This window comes from Carassius gibelio, chromosome B24 (assembly GCF_023724105.1).
Source record: "Carassius gibelio isolate Cgi1373 ecotype wild population from Czech Republic chromosome B24, carGib1.2-hapl.c, whole genome shotgun sequence".
NCBI classification, from domain to species: domain Eukaryota; kingdom Metazoa; phylum Chordata; class Actinopteri; order Cypriniformes; family Cyprinidae; genus Carassius; species Carassius gibelio.
This window is the reverse complement of record NC_068419.1, coordinates 4670029-4696890: the sequence shown is the minus strand read 5'-3', so window position 1 is coordinate 4696890 and position 26862 is coordinate 4670029. Positions and strand designations below refer to the sequence as shown.

Below are 26862 nucleotides of genomic sequence, written 5' to 3'. Positions count from 1 at the left end.
CTTCAATGATGTTCAGTGTAATGAAATAAGCATTGAGGTCAAGATTACCTTAAGCAGACCGAGTTTAAATTTCATTTTCTTTCAAATTAGATTTCATTTCTCTCATGTCCACTAAAGATCTGTCAACTATGTTACTAACCAAACCAAACGCCCCTCTTTTTTCTGTATTTGATCTCCAATGACTTGTCAGGAGTATATGGATTGAGTGTTGGGTCCACTGTTATGGTAAATATTTGAAAGATTTGCATCCAAATAATTATTAAAATCGAGGTCAACCTAATTGATCATTTTGCATCCAAATGGTGAATTTGTCAACTATGTTACCCGTCGACCCATTCAGTTTGTCAGTAACAGCGTCGACAAACTCAACAAAACATCTTTTTCTTTATAATATCAATATTCTCAAGCTTAGCAACTAGCAGATAAATTACACTTATGAAATATATCAACCGTCACTAACAGTTAATATATTGAGAAAGCATATCATTTTTACACTCTCTTTCAGAAGTCATCATAGTTTGTTAGTTGGTAATATATTGTTATCGTGCTGTTTGCAAAAGAAAAAAATCCAACATATCATTTATATCCACAGCCGGTGTATTAGAAACACTAAACTAGTTTTAGTAATTGAATGCCAAGGTAAGAAAGCACCAAGTGTAGTGTAATAAATGTACACAAATATTTTTCAATATGTTAATAACTCCGGGAACGCCTTGAAATAGTCTGTGAAAAGGATCCATTGTGCATCATTGTTTAAAAAAAAAAAAAAAAACACATAAAAGACCTTTATGGAATTGGCACATCACAAGATTTAATTTTCACATTTCAACACAGTTTAATAACACTGCAATGTAACAAAGTGTCCATACAGATTTAAACCACATGTTAAACCTAAAAAGAATCCTAAAACTAACATTCACAGGTGTGTAATGCAGTAGATCTCCGGAGGATTGTGCTACATCAAGTATATTTACATACTAAATGTGGTCTTTGCAGTATCTCACAGTGAAGTAGAACAGGTTTCACAGTCAAACTTACATTTTAAAACTTCTTTCTGAATATATTCAGCATTTTCTGGGGCGATGAAGTGGATGTGGTCACTTAATCAATATTAATGGGATCCTGTAGAGTTAAAATCTCATAATGGCCTGCTTTTCCCCCTTAAAATTTAGAAGTAGATTGTGTGCTAAGTGCACACTTGGGTGAATGTGTCACAGGGGACAGAAACAAGCAGTCTGATTTATTAAATCAGCAGAATCAGAAAGGATCAGGACAGCCTTTTAACACCAGAAAGCCTTTTAGCCCAACAGTGTTTCTTTCAATGAATCTAACAGTTGTTAAAATATTAAAACCAAATGTGGACGCTCACTTAGTGGGTCCATTAAGTGCAGTCCAGGGTTAAAGGTCAGTGTTTGTGTGACTGCAGGTAGCTTTATGTACATTTACACTGTGTGGTGGACATTTATGTTCACAGTGCATGTTGTTATATTTACAATCAGTTCTGTTGTTACTCAGGCAGTTATTACGGGTCAGATCAGAGGTTTTCATGTGCTTGAATATATTAAATAGAGTATTTTTTTACATTCCTAATGCACATTCTTTGCAATGTTTTGCACAAATCATTGGTGCAAATGATTCTAACTCTGGTAATCTTTTATCAAAATGAGGTAACTTGCTTTGCCTCAGCCGACATGGTAGTAGACAACCTTTTCTTTTTCAGTCATCAAGAGCTCCTCCCTTCCAGCCTTCTCCATTCTGGTATGTAACAATAAAATTAATTTCTTAAATATCCTATTTCATTCGGAATTACAACCGTTCAAAAGTTTGGGGTCGGTAAGATTATTTGAATGTTTTCAAATGATGCTCACCAAGGATGCACAATGCAATAAAACAGTAATATTACAAAATATTATTGCAGTTTAAAATAATGGTTTACTATTTGAATATGTTTTAAAATGTACTGTGATGCAAAACTGAACCGCATCATTACTGTCATAATCCTTCATAAATGATTCTAATATGCTGAGTTACTGCTCAAGAAACATTTCTGATTATTATCAAAAAAAAAAAAAAAAAAGATTTCTGAGATGTAAACACAGGATTTACAGAAAAGGAACCGCAAGAAAAAAATCTGAATTATGAGAAACAGATTCTGAATTATGAGGAACAAAGTCCAAGGTGTGAGATTTAATAAATAATTATTTATAATAAATAATAATAATTGATAAGTACTAACCCCAAACTATTTAAACGCTGTATATCTCGGAAGGAAAATTAGGGTTGAGACTCGAGTGGTATTTCATATTTCACAAACAAGAAAAAAAGATCTTATCTGGCTTGTAAACTCACTGTACTACCCAAGGTTAATTACGTAATCAGAGTAAAATGATGACGGTCTAACTACATGAAGTATTAACAGCTCAATTAAGTTTTGGTTCAATAAATTAAGCTACATCCGACAACAACATTCATCAAAAGCATCAACTATTACATGTACCTATATTACACAGAAATACTGAAATGTGCTCTAGCTTGACATTCAACACATTACTCACAGCTTCACGTCTCACAAACACACCCCTTTACAAACGAGTTCATTGTGGCAGTCGCCTTCAAGCATATCCAGACCTGACGTCCTCATGTTCTTAACCCAGCTGCAGCACTAACACTAACAGAAGTTGAAGCAGTGTGATTCATACATCCATCCTGCTGATCTAACGTACGTGAGACTGCAAGGCTGTGCCGAGGCCCAGGTAGTGTAAGTTCTCCGTCGCCGGGAGGAAAAGAACGTCGCTGTTGGACGAGGGCAGGAAGCTGTGCTGGTAGTCAGGGTTATCGAGGCTGGCGCCGGGGGAGCGTGGTAGAGTAGCGCAGGAGGTGTTTAGGTACTCCGGCCCGTCAGGTTTACAGCTGTATGTATCTATATATCCGTTTTCTGTCTGTGCACGAGCCGGACCCTTGTAGTCTGGGTTCATCATGTTGCTTGTTGTGGTCACATCCTGGTTAATGTACTCTGTGGGAAGGAGAAGATCAAATGTGCTTATGAAACAGTAATATTAATTGCATGTGCACACCAGAACATATGACTATTCTCATATTTGTACTTTTTTCAGTATTTTTATTTTTTTTATTTAGGTTGCTCCTTTAGAAACTGGTCAGAGACGACAGATGATATACTTCAAATCAATGTCAGTGCAATAAATCAATATAATAAAAAAGTTATAAAATAAAAAAAGCATTTTTATTAAATAAATCCTATTTGTTGCTGTTTTATTTAATTTTCAAATTATTATTATTTTTTTTTTTTTACAAAAACTGAATATTATACTAATATGCACAATATACTACTTATAAAAATAAATTAAATATAAATATAAGATGGAAAAAGTTCAAAAACTTAACTTAAATAGGTTACAGTATTAAAATTACTAAAACTGAAAAATATATTAAAACTACATAGACATATAAAAAAAGACAGACGGAAAAAAAAAGATATTTATTAAATACAGAATATAAATAAATACACTGAACCATTAAATTCATGGTAATACCTGGCAGCATGAGGTCTTTAAGTGTGGGGTCTGTAATGTAGCGTAACATCACACCATTCGTGTAGTTGTCCTTAAAACAATACACAAAAGACGAATGAATCATGTCTGATGAAGTGCACTTTGCTAATATCATTATGAACGATAGAGGATACTGACTGCTGCATTGTGATACTGAGGCGTTGGTGGTGGTTTTGATTGGTCGAACAATCGTTTGTTGGGCAGCAGGTATTCCTCCGCATCTACCACACCATCCATATCTTCAGTACTGATCCACGACATGCAGAACTTCGAATCCGTCGGGCTGGACTGGAACATGTCATCATCTCCCTGTGAATAAAACTCTCATTGGAGTAATTCATTTTTGATGTATATAAACTTATATGGATGTATGTACATTAATTTAAATTAAATGCATGAACAATGAAAATAAAATCAATATCAGTATATTAAATCAACATGATGTAAGACCTACTGTACAAATGGCATGAATGCATTTCCTTTCTAAATGGTGAAATTTTCCTAAAAGGAAAGCATTGATATTTTTTGTGAACTACCTGAATGACAAGGTAGCGAGATGGATCCCGGGCCATTTTTGAAAACTCTGACACAAGTTCACGGAAGTTAGGTCTGCTGTCAGCATCAATCATCCAGCCTAGATATAGATATACATTAATGTCCAGTCATTTCTGCGATTATGTATTATGGCTATTATGTTGCATTCAAATCTTTTCAGTTTACAATGTGTTTTTCTCGTGTTCATCTGAAATTTTCATGCAATGCTGTATTTTCTGAATACTTATATTCATGGCCAAATTATTGCTACCATTACAAACCCTTTTGAATGGTGATTTTCTGTTCTACCCTGCTCTCGAATGCACCTTTAGCACTCACATTTGACCATGATCATATAGACATCTATAGTGCAGATGGGCGGCTGTGGCAAACGCTCTCCCTTCTCCAGGATATCTGCAATCTCTCTGGCTGGGATTCCATCGTACGGTCTGGATCCAAATGTCATCAGCTCCCACACAGTGACCCCTGAAGAGGTAATCCATTAAATCACACTTTACAATAAGGTTTAATTTGTGAACTATCATTCAATTTTACAGCATTAGCATAGTCTGTTAATACTGCAGTACAAAGTCCATCCAAGATGTACATGAGTTTGTTTCATCATCAGTAGAGATTTGGAGAAATTAAGCATTGCATCACTTGCTCACCAAAGGATCCTCTGGAGTGAATGGGTGCCGTTAGAGTCCTAACAGTTGATAAAAACATCACAATGATCCACACCACCCCAGTCCATCAATTAACAAATGAAAACAGTCCAAAACTGTATATATTGAGAGGACAACAGAGGATAGACTTTTTCAATTCAAAAAGTCTTATGAAGTATGCACTGATATTTTAGACAGAAGCAAGGTAAAAAAAATAATGATGGACACATTTCTTACAAACGTGCAGCTTTTCACTTCACAAGTCATTAAATGATGGACTTTATTGTTGTGGATTATTGTGGTGTTTTTATCAGCTGTCTGGACTCTCATTCTGACGGCACCCATTCGCTGCAGAGGATCCATAGTTGAGCATGTCTGAAGCAAATAAAAAAATGTCAATGAACTATTCCTTTAAATTTGCACTTTTCTATGCTAATATGCATGTGATGTAATAATAAATGCAGTTTTCATGATATAATATGTAGTGATGAGCACTGACCATAACTCCATACATCACTTTGATGAGTGTAAGTCCAGTGACGAATTGACTCTAGTGCCATCCACTTTATAGGCACCTAAGAGTGTAGCACAGGCAAATAATCAGTTTTCCTGTAAATCTTAACAAATATGTACATATGCTAATGCATTTTCATTTATTTCTTTTACACTAGTGATGTGTGACCTACTTTCCCTCCGTCAGCATGGTATTCCTTCTCATCTGCACCCAGGAGTCTGGCCAGGCCAAAGTCAGTGATCTTCACATGGTTAGGAGTCTTCACCAGCACATTCCTGGCCGCTAAGTCACGATGAACCAGGTGACGCTCTTCCAAGTAGTGCATTCCCTGTTGAGAAGGGTCAGAATGTTTTTAAATTCCAAGAACACGCATCGACCTGCATCCAGTCAGCACTTTCAGACCCAGCGCTTTCAGAATTGCTATTTTGTTGTTTTGTAGAAGAAATGCAGTGAATTTATTTATGAGAATGTTGTGGAAGCAGGAGGAGGAGTTTATTTATTTATACATAATATTTTACACATAAATATTTATTTATGTGCTTATTTATATGTACAAGGTTTATGCAAGATTTATGCACTACCGTAAACATTTTTTGAGGTCACTACAATTTTTGCAGTCAATACTTTTATTCTGCAAGGATGCATCAAAATATTTCACAATATTGCTGTTTTTACCATATTTTTAATTAAATAAATGCTGCCTCTGTGAGCAAAAGAGGCTCTCAAAAACATTGTATTAAAATAGAAAAACGTTATTTGTAATTGTAATAATATTTTACAGTTTTAATGTTTTTATAGTATTTTTTTTATCAAATAAATGGTGAGTAAAAGAGACTTACATCTTTAAAGAGCAAACAGATTAATGTATCTTGGAATTAATATTTGGAGTTACCTAACCCTAACCCTAACTTTTAATTCCACACAAATATTTTTCTGTCCTGGTTAAAATTAATTAGTGTTATGTGAAAAATTATGTGTGTGTGTGGATATCGAGGGTTAAACAGATGACATTGAACTCACTTTGGCGATCTGCACACACCAGTTTAACAGAGTCTGTGAGCCGATACTGTCTTTATTCTCTCGAACATAATCCAGCAGGCAGCCGAAAGCCATGATCTGAGTTATCAGTTGGACGTTGGACGTGAGGCATATTCCCAACAGACGACACACGTGAGGGTGATCCACACCGGCCATCACATAGGCCTCCTGAGACCCCAAAATACAAGTTTTAAATGTAGGACGATTGTTTATCATTATTACAAATGACACGATACCCACATCCAAGATCTCTTTGTTGGCTTTGGGAGATGCAACCTCTCTCAAAACTTTGATAGCAACAGGAATTTTCACATCCTCACCCTCTGGGATCCACAAACCCTAGAAGAAAAGAAAGGAAAAGTAAAATGTTAGGCTTTTTTCTTAGAACTTTCATGTTGACTGAGAAATGTGAAGTTCGCAACTTCTGTGAAATATTTCCAGATAAAACAGTAAAGTCATTTCAGACATGGATCTTTTATTTTTAAATTAAAGATTACTTTTTTTTCTTTGAAACATGGAGTCTGTTTTCATTTTGGAAATCAATTTTGCTTTATTGTATATTTATTTTAAGTTTTTTTTTATATTCTTTTCACCTAATATAAGATCTAACCTGATTTTATATCTTGCTTAAGTCAAACTTTATTTCTCAATTGCAGTAAAATTACAGTTTTTCCGTACTGATGAATCAATCATTTTAATACCAGAAATGTGTGTTAGCAAAGTATGGTCCATTTTGATGACCCTAACCCTAACCCTAACCCTAACCCTGACACTTAATGTCTTGGCTACAAATCTACAAAGCTTTATTAGGCCTGCTAAGTTACTGTAGTGTGCTTTGTTTTTAGAAATGTACCTTAAAGACAGTACCAAATGCTCCAGACCCAAGGACTTTTATTTTCTTCAGCTCTGTTTCCTTTAGGATGCGAAGGAGAGCCTGGTTGGGTGCTTCACCACTGGGAGTCAGCGGTTCAACCAGCTGCAGAATGATGGAAACATAGTTTTATGGGGGTTCAAACGTGATGTTTGACCTGTAATACCTTTTTGTGGCTTGCCTCTCTTTCCTGAAGCAGGCGGCGTAAGGTCCTCTTTCGCCGGATGTGTCTTCGGCGAAAGATGATGAAGATGAAAAGGACGAGGACCATAATCAGCAGCATACCTGCAACAATCCCAGCCGCCACTAAAGGCATGTGAGAGCTATAGAGAGTATATAAAGTCATTTACTTTCATTAAAAAAAGGAAATCAGAACAGCATTTACTTCCATATTTGAATGTATTTATGATTGAAACAGGATATTCAACAAGTAAACTTTAATTCAGAAAAAAACACATCTGAGATTATATTTGTGAAGTTGAATCACAAAATCAATCAGAAGGGTCGATTTTTTTGAAATTGAGATTTATTCATAATCTGGGAGCTGAATAAATTAGCATCCCATTGATGTGTGGTTTGTTAAGACCGGACACTATTTGGCCGAGATACAACTATCTGAAGATCTGGGATCTGAGGGTGCAAAAATTCAAAATATTGAGAAAATCACCTTTAAAGCTGTCCAAATTAAGTCCTTAGCAATGCATATTACTAATCAGAAATTATGTTTTGATATATTTATGGTAGAAAATCTTCATGGAGCATGATATTTACTTAATTTCCTTATGATTTTTGGCATATAATGTATTTTTGGCTATTGCTAATGTAAGATCCGCAAACTCGGTCCAAGGAAGGTGTCCAGTGCTGGCTGAAGGTTTCTAATTTGTTCGGTCTTCTCTGCACGCAAAGTTATTCAATTTAAGTTTGATTCTAATCTGACTCTATTTTATTATGACCTCGAATTTATGTTGAAAGACAAATTGGTTGATTATCTGTCTCTAATGCTTGTCATTCTTTAAATAGAGCTTCTGTTTAGTCCCTTCACCTATGTAACAACAATAACCAGAGGTTATGACTAGAACTGTGAAATATGTCCAACCCATGCAAATACCCCAATAGTATTTTCTAGCCCCCCATAGTTAATGGAACTGCAGAACAACTAAAGTCAAGCAGTTAGTCAGAAATCTACAATCTCACCTGATGTATCCCATGCTCAATCTAACCTGAGATTTAGTATGTGCATACGCCTTCACTTAATTTACTTGAGAAAATAATTTCAGAGGAAGTCAGAGTAAATCAAATGGAACAATTTATTATCAATCAGGTAAGTATTATGCCAATTACATAGCCAATACAAGACATCAAATTCTCAAAGATGAATCTCAGAGTAAAAGATGAGTACCTGACTTTTAGTGAAATACATAGTATGAAGTGTGTGAACATGCTATGGGCTCATTCTGGCTACAGAAGACCCTGATCCTCTTGCTACATTTCCTTAAGTACCTCAGACCAAGACAAACATCCCCCGAGTTAAAGTTATCACCTCGTGAGACAAAGGGCATTTTGCATGAAAGAAATTTGGGAAATGGCGCACCCTCTAAAGTGAGCATATATCTCTTAACTCTTAGGATCTTTATCACCTTTTAGTCTATTTCTTGTAAAATTGAGACCATTGTACCAGTCACCCTGAGACTATTCAGATAACACCAAACATGACTGTAAATCACTTGCATTCAACATATTCTGCTGTTGACCAGTCTGAGTGAGCTGGGGGAAGGGAAGGAAGGGGATGAGGGGGAACCAGTGCATACGTGAGAGGTGTTTCCCACATATCCTCAGTGAGATGTGGGAACAGATGTCTGTATGTTAATGCACTGTGTGACCATTGTATGTCTCAGAAGATCAAAGTGTCTGAGGATCTGTAATTCTTACACTAATATATCTAATATTGTATGAATGCAGTTACAGTATATGCTGTATATAGCATGCTAATATAATAGTATTTTTGGCTATTGCAAATACAGCCATGCTATTTAAGACTTATGCTAATGACTTTTCTATGTCTTTAGTTGTTAATGAAGTCTAGGAATAATATCCCATAAACTACTGTACCCTTTTGGTTCACAACCTTCCAGTCCTGGTCCACTGCATCTATAATAACAAAAACATTTTAAAGTTAGAGTTGATGTTGACAAAGCTCTGTAAAACTTTATTTTGTGACCCCATCGTTTTGCAATTCTGTTCGTTTAAGTGGATTTGGTTAACCATAAACCTAGAAATAAATATCAATAAAGATATTTTATTCTATTTAAATAATACTAATAATATATTATTATATTAAATATGTTTTTATTATTATAATTTTACTTTAATGATTATCACCTTAGAAGGTTTCTTACCCATTTGTGCAGTTAGCATGGCATGGCTGACACTGTCCTTTTTTGTCTGGGTATGTCCAGACAAGCCTGTTATTAAGGCCTTGCACACCTTGGGCACACTGTGCCACACAGTGTGTCCCATCTTTAAAGTGAGCACACTCGGTACACTGATCAGCTCCCTAGAAAGAGATGCAGAGAAAACAACATTCACACTGGAACTACTTACACATCTTACCACTATTACTGTCATTTACACACAAGTTTGGACATTTTCTGATGAAAATTATTGTCTGAGCGTTACTCAAAATAGACAGCCAGACTAAAATCGCAAGTCTAATGTATTAGAGAAGTAATAGCACACCTCTTTTCAACAAGCTGTGTAATTTTAGGTGTCATTAATGATTTTCACCATTGAGTATAATACTCGAGTAATAATGCAGTTTATATGGGAAACATTGCAATGGTGTGACATACCGGCCCATGGCAGCTTGGCGTCCCATTCAGGATCTGGCATTCAGGGTCACATTCCAAACACACATTCTCTGACATGTACTCACGTGGGTCTCTGTAGAAACATAGAGAATACAACAAGAAACAGAGGTGAAAAACATTCCTGGAGTAAAAGGAAAATAGTCTTGTGGGCACATAGCACTGTTGTGTCCCGAGTTCGAATCCCAACTCAAGGACCTTTCCTGATACTGCTCCCCCATCTCTCTCCCACTTTCCTTGCTGCCAGTTCTGATCTGTTCTATGGTAAAAATGGCAAAAATTCCAGAAAAGAAAACTGATTTTTAAAAATAACTACTGTGAGCTGTGAGTTTGTTAATTAATGGTAAATGTTTTTGTTAATGATGTCATCGAGACTATCTTGTCAAAATACTTAAATATCATTAAATATTATATACCTTATTGCTGTTTTTTTTTTTTTGGTTCATGACTTATAAGGCTTTAAAGGGATAATTCAAAAAAAAATTAAAAATCTGTCATTAATGCAAGAGTTTTCTGGCACTGTATAGACAGAATGCAATTGAAATGTTCAAGGCCATGAAAAGTAGTAAGGACATCATCAAAATAGTCTTGTTTGACATCAGTGGTTCAAGCGTAATTTTATGAAGCTACCAGAATATGTTTTGTGCACAAGGTTCCCCTGCTGTCTATGCAGGGCAAGAAAGCCATTGGATTTCAATAGAAATATATCAATTTGTGTTCTGAAGATGAATTAAGGTCTTATGGGTTTGGAACGACATGAGGGTGAGTAATTAATGACAGAATTTTAATTTTTGGATGAATTATCCCTTGAATAATATCTTTTTTTTCTTTTAATCCCAATGGGAAAATGAATTGGAAGATACCAATGGGCTGCACTAATGCACTCTATTAAGAGAAGTAGCCACAAGTAAACCCATGCATCTGATAATATCTAAAAGATTCACATTAAATGCATTACTCTAACCATTAATAGACTTTCTGTTATTTTTGATTCAGTATCATTTGTCAATGTTGCACTAGAAAATGAGCAGCAAATAACCTTGTTCAGTGGACTCTCTGTTGGACACTCACCCATCCAACAAGTTGCAGTGGCTGACACAGCGCCCCCTACGGCTGACATGCTGGCAGGAGACGCACATGGACGGCCCTGGACCCCAGCAGCCTTCCTCTCCACACATACTATCACAGGTACTGTTCTGCTGCTCTGAAGAGCACACAAGAGCTTTTGTTTGATTTTACGAACTCTGTGACCTCACATGATCTAAACTGCTGGCCAACTTATAAATTGTGTAAAGATAAAGACAAAAAAATATTTGAATCCAGTCCCATACCACATCTGTGCATTGCTGCATTGTTTCCAGTTCGTATGCGCTGGTTCACCGATCTGAACAGCTTCGGCCAGTAGCTGCCTTCAACGTAACAGAGGCTGGGGTTGTTCTTGATCACCACGTCACCATCACTGATCTCCTTCAGCGAACGGAGGCCGAGATGATCCAGGTGCGGTATGTTCAAAGCTGCAAAACTGACGGTGCCACTGCATTTATAAGAGAGGTAAAGACAGAAACACTGTTTAAAGGTGAAAAGTATCTTTTTTTCCATGATAAAAGCATAATGTGCAAAGAAAACTAGTTATTTGTTACTTGACATGATGAAACTCACTGTTGTTTAGTTCTTCCTCTGATGATCTCCAGGTTTTCAAAGGGACTGAGGGAACTGAGGTTTTCAGGCCAGTCTTGGATTAACAGAAACCCTGAGAAAAAAAATTGCACCGCTAAATAAGGCTTTAGACAAAGACAAATGCCATTCATATGCCAAGATATTTTGTATATTTAATGTATATGTAAGTAATGTATATTTCTACAACTAAAACTATATATATATATATATATATATATATATATATATATATATATATACATATATATATATGTATATATATACATATATATATGTATATATATAAATATATATATATGTATATATATACATATATATATGTATATGTGTGTGTGTGTGCTGTCAAGTGATTAATCGCATGCAAAATAATAGTTTTTGTTTACATAATAAATGTGTGTATTATGTATATATAAATACAAACATTCATATATTTATGTATGAAATATAAGAATATAAATATATAAATGTATATGCATGTAAATATTTTCGAAATATATAGTGTAAGTGTGTGTATTTATATACACCTACACAGTATACCTACATAAACAAAAACTTTTATTTTTGACGTGATTAATCATTTGACAGCACTAATATATATATATATGTGTGTGTGTGTGTGTGCTCTTGTTTTTGTGACATATCAGGACACAACTCTGTATAATGACATGGGTATGACATAGGTATTACAAGGAGCGGGTGACTTATGAGGACATAACCCATGTCCCCATTTTTCAAAACGCTTATAAATCATACAGAATGAGGTTTTTTTGAGAAAGTAAAAAAGCACAAAGTTTCCTGTGAGGGTTAGGGTTAGGTGTAGGGTTGGTGAAGGGCGATAGAATATGCAGTTTCTACAGTATAAAAACCATTACGCCTATGGGATGTCCCCACTTTTCACAAAAACAAAAATGTGTGGGTGTGTGTGTCCCTGGAGCACAAACCCAGTCTTAAGTTGCTGGGGTATATTCATAGCAATAGCCAAAAATACATTTTAAAGGTGAAAATAATGTATTTTTCTTTTATGCAAAAATCATTACAATATTAAGTAAAGATTATGTTCTATGACAATTTTGTACATTTTCTACTGTAAATATATTAAAACTTAATTGTTCATTAGTAAAATGCATTGCTAAGAACTTAATTTGCAGAACTTTAAAGGCAATTTTCTTAATATTTAGATTTTTTTCAGATTCCAGATTTTCAAATAGTTCTATCTCGGCCAAGTATTGTCTGATCCTAACAAACCATAAATCAGTGGAAAGCTTATTAAATCATTTTATTGAGAAATTGACACTTTAAAAAAAAGGTTTTGTGGTCCAGGGTCACACAGACAGACAGACAGACATATAGTTTACCTGAAATTTCCTTCACTGTTTTGAAATAGTCGAGTTTTGCAGGGTCCATACTTGGTGTATTTGTAAAAATATCCCTTGAAAAGTGTGAAAAAGTAAATATTTATAACATTAGATTAAACGTATAGCTTTAAAAAAAACAAGGTTGAATGATTTAGTCTGAAAGTAGACCATAGAATCTCACCCTTGAAAAGTCATCTGCATTATTGTAATGTGCCCATTTATTTTGGTGCAGTTGATAAATGAATCAATGTTGGTCGCGTTGACTGCGATGGTGTTAACAAGGGTTCCCGTTCCAAGACCATTACAGACTGAAATAAAACCCATTCAAATGATTTAACAATTATCAGATATCTGTGTCTGTACATGTGTCAGAAACAACACTCTTCATTAATTAATGACATTGCAGACCTTTAGGGCACAAGCCATCACATTGTTTGCACTTCCTTATTCCGTTCTCCTCCACCTCATGCATGTTACTGCTGCAGGTTCGAACACAGGCACCATGATCGGTCACCACAAAGTTATCTGCAGCAGATAGAGGTGTTTGAAGTTATCTTTCAGATAAGTATAGATGCTGTATCTCCCAAGCCCAATGTTATCTTTGTCTCTAGATAAAGTGGTTGTTATGCACAATAACAACGAGCCAGTATGTCTCAATGACTTTTGGGGTTCTTATATTTACATACTAGAAGTTTATAATGAAAATAATTATCTGCTCTTGTAATTGTGGCCTTAGTTTATTTGAGTAATTTCTGATGCATGAAAACCAAACTTACATGGGCATTTCTTTACACAGGTGGCTCCAAAGTTATACTTCCCTTTAGGGTTGGGAACGAGTTGGTGAATGTTGGGGTCGTACAGCATAAGACGTGGACACGCATCCTTGCACGTCCCATCATCCTGGAAGTCTCTGCAGGACTGCAGAAAAACAGGCCCTACATTGTCAGCTTACAAAACATTTACTCCCTACTGATCATTAAAATGTAAAAAAAAAAAAAAAAAAAAATCATAAAAAAAAAAAAAAAAAAAAAAATATATATATATATATATATATATATATAAAGATGATCAAAATTAGAATTTGGCTTTATGAAAATATTGTAAATTAAAAATATATAATAAAATATATAGTAATATTAATTTAAATAAATTCAGACATTTTAAATGTTAAGAGTATAAATCCTAAAACACATTTTCTTTGTAGGTTGACCACGATCAGTAGAAAAGCACCAATACTTCATTTAAAATGTTAGATCTTTATGTCAGCATGTGTTTTAGGTATTTTCCTAAAAAAGTTTTGGAAAGCGCTCCACTCACCAGACAGTCTGTTGGTCGGGGTCCGGTGCAGCCTGCAGCGCAATGTTCACTGCAGCAGTCGATGGGTTTGGGACCCTTGCACCTCCGTGAGCACTGCTCTGCACAGTTCAGCCGAGTAACTGACAGTTAAGGTGAAAGAACATTTGTTAGGACGCACTGTAGTTCACACATATATATTGCTTTGGAGGATTAAATATACAACTGAATTTACAGGTCTGGCAGTTCTCTGGTCCTGGAGCCCAACACGATCCATTAAAACACCCTGAGTCACATCGTCTGCCTGAGGTATCAAAGAAATTGTTTGTTTTATTATAAAAAATGTTATTATTAATACATAATTTAAGAATTTATAGACATATATCAATACAGTACCACTCAAAATACACTACCATTCAAAACATTTAAAAAAATGAATTATTGTGAGAAATTATTACAGTAAAAAACTGTTATCTATCTGAATACATTTTAAAATATAATTAATTCCTGTGATTTTTAGCATCATTATTCCAGTCTTCAGTGTTTCATGATTCTTCAGAAATCATTATGATATGCTGGTTTGTTGCTCAAGAAACATTTATTATTATTATCAGTGTTGAAACCAGTATTTTTGTAGAAACCAAGCTACTTTTTTCAAAATTTGGTCATGAATATACAGTACATTTTTGTACATATGAAATTGAAATTATATTATTATATATATTATATATGAAATTATAAATGTCTTAAGTATCACTTTTTATAAATTTCACGCATCCTTAAAAAAAATCATACTAACCTCAGACTTTTGAATGGTTGTGTATATTGCATGATTTACTGTATACTTACACTGAGGGTCAGTTCCTCCTGACACATTCACGTCACTGTCATCCTGCACAATGTCCAACCACTGTATGGTCTCCACATTGCAAAGCAAAGGATTGTGGGCTATTTTAACTCCACCTTTAAGAATTTCTGCCAGATGAAGAGGGAAAAAAATATCATCTGCCACTATAATTAATAGAAAATGTGACTTTATATACATATTGCGTTCTGTATTCAACACACTTGGTGCCTGTGGATGCATAATGCTTCATTTGTTCTGTAGGTCACGCTGAATAATAGCATCTGCTAAATGAATAAATATAAATGCTTTACCTGTGAGGCTTCTCAGATGCAGCTGTCGGAGGCCGCTGGTGATGCTGTAGTTCTCGACAGACTCATTCCTGTGGAAGTTTGCCACCACAGCAAGGCCGTACTTGCCATCGAAGAGAGAATGTCCTCGAATGAGGCGCAGGTTTTCCAGGGGTATTACATCCACATAGTTTATTCCTATTAGCACGTAGCCACCAACTTCTTCAATGCTCTATGAAAGAAAGAATATTTTAGTCAAGTCTTCAGACTTCCAACAATAATTATCAGTTGGTTAAAGGTTTGACCAATCAGTTGCATATAACTAATGATGTAGTCTCATAATTGCTATATTTATTATACTGGTGTGTTGTGTCACTTACTCTGAGAAAGGAGAGGTCGTGGTACTCCTGAACGTTGGTTATCTCCAGGTTCTCCAGCACGACCGTGCAGTTACTGTACATCCGCACCATGGATCTATAGTGATCGTCTGGCTGTGCCAGCAGAGTCAGCTTATTATTGGTTCCCTGACATACTGGAGAATAAAGCAGAGGTGAAATCAATATTCGGGTAGTTAAGGTGATAATATGATAGAACATGCACAAAATAAGCATGCCCAAAAGTCTGGAATAATCAAGGAGAAGTCAGTCTGCACCCTAATGCTGTATTTAATTACACACTTATTATATTATGGTTTTTACTGTATTTTTCATCAAATACAGTAAATGCAGCCTTCGTGAGCAGATGCTTCTTTCAAAAACATTGAAAAAAACAAAAAACATTATTACAAAACTTTTGACCAGTAGTGACGGATTTTTGTAATACTTCAGATATTCATTTTCATCTCGAGCTATGTTAATTATAGTCTTGGAAATGCAATGCTGTTGTCTGTTTAGGCATGTATCAGTTTTGTGACTAAATCATTTCTAATAAGGTGCTATATTTCATAGGAAATCTAGATAATTCACACTCTGCTCAAATAATAAGGGTTACTGTGGTTTCTTTCTCATTTGTGCCATGTTTTAAATTAGCTGAAATTGAAAAACTTGAATAAACTTCATTCAAGTGTGTCCAAACTTTGGACAGGTATAGAGTACAGTATATCAGTCTCTTTGGAAGGGATCACATTGGTTATCAGTCAATACTATTATTATAAGATTTTTTGATTTTTTTGTGCTTATTTCACATTTAGTATACATTTGCAGTCATCTAACACTCACTTTAATCCTCACTTTATTTTTCAAAACGAATTATGTATTTTCGCTGTTAATGTAATATTTTGTTATTACTGTACATTTTAATGTTATCATGCTTAAATTAACTACTTTTTAGTATTTATGTTTTATTTGTTTACACAAAATAAAAAGGTTTTAATATCTTCCATTTATTTGGTTATCTGCCATAACATGAACATTATTATCAGCTTGTCAGCTGATCCCTCATTTGGCAATATGATATGACTGTAAAAATTAAAATGAATAGGGAGTATCAGTTAATTTGGAAAACTGAGTAGAAGTGTTATGAGTCACATTCGCATGCACTTACCCAAATAACTACCAAACAACACCATGGACCTCTGAACTCAACTAACAGTAGTATCTGGCTATTCCACAGGTCAAAATATCTTATTTTGTGTTCCACAAGAAAAAAAAGTCACTCAAGTTTGAAATGATATGAGGGTGAGTAAATGATGAGAGATTTTCCATTTTTGGGTGGATTATCCCCTTAAGACATGGCTTACAGCAATTCCTCATGCAAGCAAACTCCAGCATTCTCCATTCTTTGCTCATACATTTCATTGCTCACAGTAACATGAGCTCATCTCATGCACTGAACAGATTATATTCTTCTTATAGCCATCACTTCTATTAACTACATAACTATTTCAATAGAGTTCTACTTTCTAAACACTGAGATTCAGTAAGTCTTCATTATACTTATCATTACATATTTTACATAGTTTGCTCTTCTATTCATGAAAACCTGTTATTTTCCAGAACTCATTGTAAATGTGAAAGCTACAGTGGAAAACAAGCACTTGTTTCATCTCTGCAGTCTCTCTGCTGTCATGCAGGTGTTGAATTCCTGCAGTCATCGTTATGTGTATCGTCTCCTGCAGAAGAGCGAATTCTAGGGGCGGGAACACCGCGATCAAGAATGTGGTGAACTGAGGGTGAGACTCAAATATTGCACACAATTGTTGCTCAACTTGAGAACTCTAGAATTCTTGCCTGCCATGTGCAAGACATGCAGGTTGTGTTTCCACACAGTGCTGGTAACAATTCATCTATTCCCCCGCATGGATCAATAAAGTGTGAGGCCAGGGCACTTATAGAATAGAGAATTTATTTATCTTTTTTTGTTACTGTGTTCCTGTTATGTTCTCTACCTATACAGCACTTAAAATCATTTGAGGCAAAAAGTAGCCACATGATTGTGTTCTGTAATGCACTTACATCGTGACGCAATTATGTGCTTCCACTCGCATCTTTGCTGCTTGTCTAATTACAAGATGGAATTTAATTATTTTCATAATTATTATGTACAAATTGTTTAACATAAAAAATGTTTTAGCACATGCAATAATTAATATCAACCAAGAAATGTTGTAAAATGATACCCAATGCATTAAGCTAATGTTAATACATTGAACTTTGTTTGTAGATTATACTTCAATATAAAACAAAGATTATTTTGCCATATATTTTTGTGTCAGGTACAGTATTTTATGATTATTAGTGCAGCGAATCACAACTTTTTTTTTTTTTACTCAAAGACCCGCCATTTTCAAAGACAATATTCAACCTACCTATGTAGACAGCAAACAGATGGTCCACTCACTAGTCTTTGGAACCATGTTTCGTTGTAAAAACTCAAATATTCCACAACATTGATATGGGGTTGAATATTTGGCTGCATGTTTATTCTGTCTTAAATCTAAGTATGCTGCATGATTGTCTGTAATAATATTCAAATGAAAGTGCAAACATGCGTTTGTTTGATTGTTCATTACATCATGGCAGTGCACATGAAAGGTTCTTCCATTTTTGCAAGAGTTGCATTTTGACATCTTTGGCATTATAGTTCTACCTCTGATCCTGTGACGTGAGAGGGTCAGGAAGAACAAACACTGTCAAGACATGCAGCTCTTGAATAAATTACCTTCTGAAAATCCAGCATGTCTAAATTCATCAGGGTTATGACAAGAAAAATATTACTAGATGTCAAAAACGGAAGAAATAATCAGGCGTTACTGGCTTTTTCAGATCTCTGCTCTAGGGCAGATTTCAAATATAGATTAGGAACATGAAGTAGATTTAAGTTTTAACCCTTAACGCTCACTTCGCAAGTTCTTAATATGTGAGCTGTTTTTTACAGGCGGATGTTCAGCAGCACTGCCTGAGGCATGAGCCTGAACCATGGGATGTGACTGAACAGGTTTGCTCCTTGAAAAAATATTTATGGAGGAATATCTTAACTCACATCAGTCTTACCATGAGGAACTGTGGAACAGTATTCTGACTATGTAAAACTTGAGTGTTTTATCTTTTGCAACTGATGCAAACCATGCACAAGGGTTATCGAGAGCTTATCAATGCAAAGAAACACAAGACTTGAGAAGTACAATGCAATGAAATAAATCAACCTGTCACTGTCTTCGTGACAGTACCAGCAGCATGTGATGAAAACAAAACCACCTTCCTCATTTGTAGCCCCAAAATAGAAGGGGTCAGGAAGAAATTAATACTTTTATTCAGCAAGGATGCATTTATTTCAAAAGTGACAGTACAGATATTTACAAGGTTACAAAAAATATCAATTTCAAATATACCAACTTATTAATCTAATTAAAGTTATCAAAAAAAGTAACTCAATTGTTTTCAATCTGTTTCTTGAAATGTTTCTTAAACAATAAGGCAACATGTTTCCTGAAGGATCATGTGACACTGAAGACTGATGCTGAAATTCAACTTTGCATCACAGGAATAAATAACAATTTTAGTCAAACAGAAAATAATATTTCAAAATTCTACTGTTTTAACTGTATTTTTGATCAAATAAATGCATCCTTGGTGAGCATAAGATGCTTTTAAAAAAAGATAAAAGATTAAAAAAATTAAAAAAGAGGCGTATGCTTTGTAAGAAACATCTTTCAGGTATGGCTTTTCTTCTTAAGTACAAGGATGCACAAGGATGTGAAAAATAAAAATGATCGATTAATTAGGAGATATTCTGGGATCATCTTTTCAAGGCTGTCTTATATCCTTTTTTAACAGGCCATGCATTTGTTCCCATGCTTGCTTCTTCACAGTTTTCTTGGCTCTTTTTTTTAATGCATCATTTTTTAGATATGTTTTGGATGACTATAACAATAAAGGTAAAATATTTGGAGTATATCTTCCTGTAACTTTATTACCTTTTTGATAATGAAGCAACATAATAAATGAATGTGGCTTTTGAAATCTGTTCAGTGATGCTTTCGCTTATTATATGGCTATGAGTAATATTACTTTTTGAGAAAATCTTTGCATTTAGGAGTCTACTGTAATTTCATGATATATGACATAATTGCACAGTGTTACAGTATATCTATAGATTACATTTTGGGCTATAACCCAAATGCACTATAACCTTGTTTTCCAGGAGATGTCTATATATGGATGTTGGTGACTAAGTTTGACTGTGGACAGACAACAGGGTTGACTCTGTTTGTAGAGTAAGTTTGCACTGTTGCAAAAAGTATTGATCCACATGAGCAGAAAAAGTCAACAGCATTTGTCATAACGCATCCTGTTTTCCATCTGAATGACTTTCCTGGAATACACCTAAAGGGAAGCCAAATGGGTTGGTGCATGTGCTGTGCATTTACTGGAAATATGTAAATGTGTTTTGCCAGAGAAACCAAATTTTCATCTTAACTGTTTGATTTGTCCATTAACATTGATTTTGTACTTATTAGAAAAACCTATTTTCCAAGGTTGAGGCTACTATGTTTCAAACATGTGATATACTGATTTTATTGTACAGGATATAATGCAATGACACTCTTGTTGTATTTAATGTACAAAAAGGCACAAAAAAAGATTTAAATGGCATACACACTTAAAACTGCAGTAGGTAACTTTTGTAAAAATATATTTTTTTACATATTTGTTAAACCTGTCATTATGTCCTGACAGTAGAATATGAGACAGATAATCTGTGAAAAAATCCAGCTCCTCTGGCTCCTCCGAGTGTCCTATTGCCATTTGCAGAAATTAATCCGCTCCCGGTAAGAAACAACCAATCAGAGCTGCGGTCCGTATCTTTGTTTGTGTTCAAAATGTAGAAAAATGTATATAATAAGCGAGTACACCATGAATCCATTTTCCAAACCATGTTTTTAGCTTTTCCTGAATCACTAGGGTGCACCTATAATAAGTGTTTATATTCGGACTATTTTAGATTGCTTCGGGGTACCACGGCGGAGTAACCCAGTACCTTTGTGATTCTTCATAGACATAAACAGAGAGAAGTAGTTCCGGCTACGATGTTCTTCCGCAAGACGCAAGCAGTTCTGTTTATTAACCGCTAGAGCATCAAAAGTTACCTACCGCAGCATTAAAACTAAAGATGCTTCAAAAGGTTCTTCACATCAATGCCATAGAATAACCATTTTTGGCTCCACAAAGAACCATTCAGTCAAAAGTTCTTTAAAGAACAATCTCTTTCTTCCATTTTTCTTATATTCTGAAGAACCTTCTATCGCCACAAAGAACCTCTTGTGAAACAGAAAGGTTTGTCAGAAGGTTCTTTATGAAAAACATTTAGACAAAAAGGTTCTTCTATGGCATTATGGAGCACCTTTATTTTTAAAAGTGTCTGTTTAAATATTCTTCAAAAGCAAAAGAAATGGTTATCAATTTGCGAGCAGCAGTTCTACATGTTTGTGCTTCTTACATCTTCTGTTTCTCTTTAGCTTGCAATAGAGTGTCTATAAGTTCACTGTTGTCACCCTAAATGAGAGACATGTGGATAAAATACTGTCTAACTGAATTGTAGTAAATACAATTTACAGCGTGAGACAGAGACATCCTGCTCCATGGCTATGTGCTTCTTCAACAGGGTCTGTCTAATCAAATAAGCAACATATTGTCTATTTGTGACCTCTCCATCAAATTTCAACCATTGTATGAATTCAGCTCTTTGTCTATGGGATGATTTGCTGACTGCAGAAGTAAAAAGGTGGCATGATCCCTGCATTGGGTAAACAACATAAGACATGCATTTTAGTAAATTCATATATTTTGTTGAAGAAGACAAAAATCGGTTTTAAATGGTAGGGAGTTGCTATGCCTTTGCCAGGGTGTTTTGGTTGGTTACCGGAGAGTTTATTCTACAGTTTTATTTTCCACCATGCAAAATATGCTTATTTGAATGATTAGAAAATAACAGCACACCTTTGAAGAATCCTCATAATTTGAGGTGTCTTCTGTGGCTGCTGTTTTCAAAATAAACACACTTAAAACCTCAAGGCCATGGCCTTGGTTTATTATGGTCTGTTAATCTGAAAATCTGTAACAAATCCTTAAAATAAGAATAAAAAGACATACAGCAGGCATACATAGAATTCAAAAGTTTGGGGTTGGTAAGATTTTTTTATGTTTTTGAAAGAGGCCTCTTCTGCTCACCAAGGCTGAATTCATTTGAATTAAAATGGAGAAAAAATGGTAATATTGTGAAAATATATTACAATTTATAACAGCAACTTCTTGTTTTAATATAGTTTAAATAGTTATATAGTTGTAATTTATTTGATGCAAAGCTGAATTGTCAGCATTACACCAATCTTCAGTGTCACATGATCCTTCAGAAATCTTTCTAATATGCTGGTTTGCTACATTTCTTAATGTTGCCCATGTTGGAAATGTTTTTTTATGAACTCAGTCACCTCTAAAACAAGTCCATTATTAATGGCCAGAGATAACCTCCAAGTTACCTATATGTAAGACTTATTATTGACAAAATATACTGACATCTCACAGACTGAAATTGATTTTGCTCGCAGGTTTTAAATTCAAATCTATAAAACATTTCACACCACTTAACAGATCAATTTAATTTGAGGCTTAGATGGGTGACAAGAACTATTTTGACATTTTTAACAATAACAGATTGCGGTTATGTATTCATTTGCATTGACTGCATTACTTTCCATCAATTTACCCTTGTAGCTGGTGGTCAGAGAGTGTGATGCATGTAAACAGGAGAGCTTTTCTAGTCTTTAGTATAGTAACAGCAGCCATAGAGACTCTGGATATTTATAAGCCTGCAAAGAGTTTTAAAGACTATTCGATTTAGATCAAATGGTGATGTCTTGACCAAATTACAACAAAACACTGGGTAGAACAAGGACACTAATATCTTTAGTGATTAGTGCTGGAATGTGGACTAAGAGAAAGGATGTTTTTCAGATACAATGTATTTATACCAGCTCATATTAAATGTGACTGATGCATAATGACTGGATATTTCTGAATGTAACTGAGTTGTTGTTTTGTTGTCATTCTTTTAAAATGTACTAAATGACAAATGGATTAAGTACAAAAAATATTTATGAATTGAATCTTGATTATTATAAGTGTTGATGCATAGATTTGCTTTATGTTTCTCAATGCAACCAATGTTATTCAACACAGCACGTTCAGTGTGAAATATGTATCTTTGTGTTTGACCACAGATATCTGATATCTTGTTCGGAGTATGTTTCTGGCCTAATGGTCTGTAAAAAACAATGCCAAATAAATGTTGTGACATCATTTGTCAAACTCTTGACCTGACTCTGCACGTCGTTGATTGTGAATGATGAAATGTATGTACAAATGCAAGATCTGATAGTGGCGCCGTGTTACCTTACCACGATATGCAGCTTGTCTTTCGATTAATCATATGACAGTAATCTTCATCTACGTCAACCGCTTGTCTACCCACATTCAGGATTCACATGAATGGGTGTCATTTCCTTTCCAGTTAAAGGTATACAGGTAGTTCACTTGAAAATAGTTCACACACCTCCAGTCCATCATTGAAGTAAAAAGCTGCATGTTTGTAATAAATAAATGTAGCATTAATTTTTTTAGTTTTCTTGTATTAATCCATTTTTTCCAGCTAAACTATAAATCCTCTATTGATAATTTTACATTCTCCAGTAAAAAAAAGATGTCTCATCCAAATCAGGAGAGTAGTATGCACTGATTAAGCACCGTTTACAAGTCAAAACAGTCCAAAGCAGTTCTTAACAAATATGTTGGTGGATTTTGATGTGAGACAATACCAGGAGACTGAAGACTCAGCAACAATATTATGGATTATGGTATTCTGGCCAGAAGTGACTTGTTTATTTCGATTTGTTTATCACAAACATGCAGTTTTTCACTTCGCAAAATGTTAATTGATGGACTGGAGTCGTTTGGATTATTTATGGATTATTATGATGCTTTTATTAGCTATGTAAACTCATCTTGGGCGACCTGCGGCTGAGTCGATTTTCAGCAAATTTTCATTCTTGGGTGAAATATTCCTTTATTGACACTTGATGTCATCAAGACAAAGTAGTTTAAACTAAAGTATCTGCTTTCTAAAAACCTTTATTCCAACCTTCTCTCTCTTTTTTTTGCCACAGGCTGTGGGAATGAAACCAAGTATGAGATGCCCCGGAGACAATAATGACTGACAGGTTATGCTGACACACGCATACCACTGGCCCATCACTGCAAGGCTTTCCACACTTAAACTGACAGGTCATTAAAGGTGTGTAATTTAACCAAAAAAAAAGACTTGCAAAAAAAGCGACTCTTCCATTGGTCACAAAACAGATACTCCCATCTCACACTCGCACCATTGGTGGAGCCAGTGTTGCTGTGCTGGGCTGATTAAACAAACTGAACAATGTTTTGATAGCATGGCAATGTTTGCACTTCTCAGGAGAAAGTTTTGTGCTGGGACAGGAGAGAGTATTTTTTTTTAAGTTAAACACTTCACATTTAAAACCAACAGTTGTGAATAGTCATTCACTGTCTGTTTTTTCTTGAAAGTATTGGGCTGTGGCATTCATTTGGTATGATTAATTATATAATGTGCATGAATGCATTTTGGTTGCAAAACTGATGAAGCAACAATAATGTATTGGCAATGAAGTATATTAATTAAACTGCTTTCTCAATGGATCAATTTAACATTTTTACTGATCGACACTCCTGTGACACTCCTTTTCACTGGAAAAAATCAAAGGGATGAAGGTAAAATAGATGAAGTTAATTATTAATATTTATCTGCAATATTGAAATGCAAGAAATAACAGGAAGAAGAAAAAATATAAATCCACAAACACTGCTTTTCCTCACCTAGCAGTGCAAGTCTCCATTACCATTGTCAGACACAATATAATTAAAAATGTATTGTTTTTACTCAGCATTTTACTTCATATAATATAAATAATTAACCAACTGTCAGGTCAGTAAACTGTTAAAAGAAATGCAGATGAAATCTACTAATCGAGTTTCTGTGCTGAAAGTATGATCAGAATGTCCAGGACATCACGCATTGTTACTTTTCTGTTCAAAAAGTATGCTGTTTATCAGATCTAAATACTGTATACTGTAGGTGTACATAAAAAAAATTGTACAGTATAAAGCAATAAGCCATTTAGAGGTGGATCTCTTCATTTTAGACTGCTTTATATTTGATAATATGCATTTACTTGTTGTATTAATGATGCTGCATTATTTTTAATGTTACAATTAGCCTACAGATCATTTAAGATTTACAAACCATTTTGTTTTTCTTCTTTTTTATTTTGATTCCAGTCGTCATTACAGAATCAAAATGTATTTAACCCATTTCTGCCTGGTTTGTTCTGGGACAGTGTTAGGATCCACCATCTGCTGTTAATTTCTAAACTGGCAAGGAACCTCAAACAGCATGTTAGACACAGTCTGTCCGGGTAGACCAGAGACTGGACCGCAGACTGACGCAGAGGGCCCAGACCCCACTCAGTGGGGCAGCTGTCTAGCGGTACCATCTGCTGCTGTTGAACTCTTGGCCCTCATCCTGTGGTGGTCACCAGTCTCAAAACTTCATCAAGTATTTTTATGTTTCAGATCGAATTATGTTCATTACATTTTTAGTAACATGAGAGACCCCTGGTCTTGGGGTCACTTGCTGGGGTTAAAGACAAACCTGCAGCTGATGATATGATTAATAATATCATGTCAGTTCTATAATATCTTCTACCTAATATAGTTAATATTTTAATCATATGCATACTGTAAAATGTAAATAAAATGGATTATTGTGGTATAGTTTAATGGAAGATTCTATTTCAGTATTTCTGCTTAGAAATGTAATGTTTAATTCCATGTTGCTTGACATTTATTTGTAATTATCTGTTAAATTTACAAGCAGTTTCCTTGTGAAAATTGATTCAAAGTGAATTCTACACCATGTTTTTTTCAATCTATAGGCTTTATCTGTTTGTTTGTTTGTTTACACTGTCAAAGGTGTGGACACATAAGGCAATTTACCTCACTTATTTCCTTCTATTCCTAAACTTCTTATTTGGCACTGTTTTAAAATATATTTTACGTGGATAGACAAAAATACGACTGTTCAAGACGTATGCGATATTTGTTAGTTACAGACAGTGAGGTAACTTCACTCACCTTTCCTCTCAGGAGCGGAGCACCACACAGCGCTTATCAGCACTAGACAGACGATTCCCAATTCACGGAACAGAATTAGCGTCGTAAACTTCATATTCAACAGAGGAATCATTTTAAACCATTATTTTGGTTAGATATTCCAGTAAATGAGCAATATGTAGCTTGTAAGTTAAATCGTTTTCCAGAGGCAGTCCCTTTCAGCTCACGCAACGTGTCTGGTCAGAGCGCGAGACGCGACGCAGCTGAATCACAACGCTCCCATATATTTATTTTGTGTGTGTGTGTGTGTGTGTGTGTGGGTGTGGGTGTGTGTTAGTAGGCACTTACTGCTTGTGTAATTTCTGTCACCTGACACTAAATGCACCTTATTGTCAGTCAAAAGATAGGAAGAGGTTTTGCAGGTTTTAATACGCAAATCAAACATTATTTTACTCTATATGCGCACAACTGCATGCTATTACTGTACATCGCGTATCCCTCATCCAATGCAGTTTTTGCTACTTTTCATTTGTCAGAGTTAGTTTTTTATACAATGTAATGAAATATATACATTTCTCTTAAAACATTAGTCAACCCGCATCAAATTTATTTTTAAGAAGCAAGTATTTTGAAACGTTGTGCATGTCTCTTTGTTAGAAACTCTGTTATTAT

At 34.9% G+C, this 26862-nt stretch overlaps 1 protein-coding gene across 1 annotated transcript; it reads right to left on the bottom strand.

The window, feature by feature from the left end:
* Nucleotides 1-785: 785 nt before the first annotated feature.
* On the bottom strand, nt 786-26500 carry LOC128013286 (melanoma receptor tyrosine-protein kinase). The gene is made up of 27 exons (XM_052596170.1): nt 26212-26500; nt 15895-16046; nt 15539-15746; nt 15230-15355; nt 14616-14684; nt 14405-14523; nt 13864-14005; nt 13496-13612; nt 13269-13395; nt 13088-13161; nt 11715-11805; nt 11387-11589; nt 11127-11259; nt 10041-10131; nt 9588-9745; nt 9301-9339; nt 7373-7514; nt 7174-7296; nt 6561-6659; nt 6303-6488; nt 5455-5610; nt 5268-5343; nt 4443-4589; nt 4106-4203; nt 3708-3878; nt 3552-3621; nt 786-3013 (listed from the first exon to the last, which is right to left on the bottom strand). The coding sequence occupies exons 1-27, from the start codon at nt 26321-26323 to the stop codon at nt 2715-2717; spliced, it is 3528 nt and encodes a 1175-aa protein (XP_052452130.1). The 5' UTR covers nt 26324-26500; the 3' UTR covers nt 786-2714.
* Nucleotides 26501-26862: the final 362 nt, after the last annotated feature.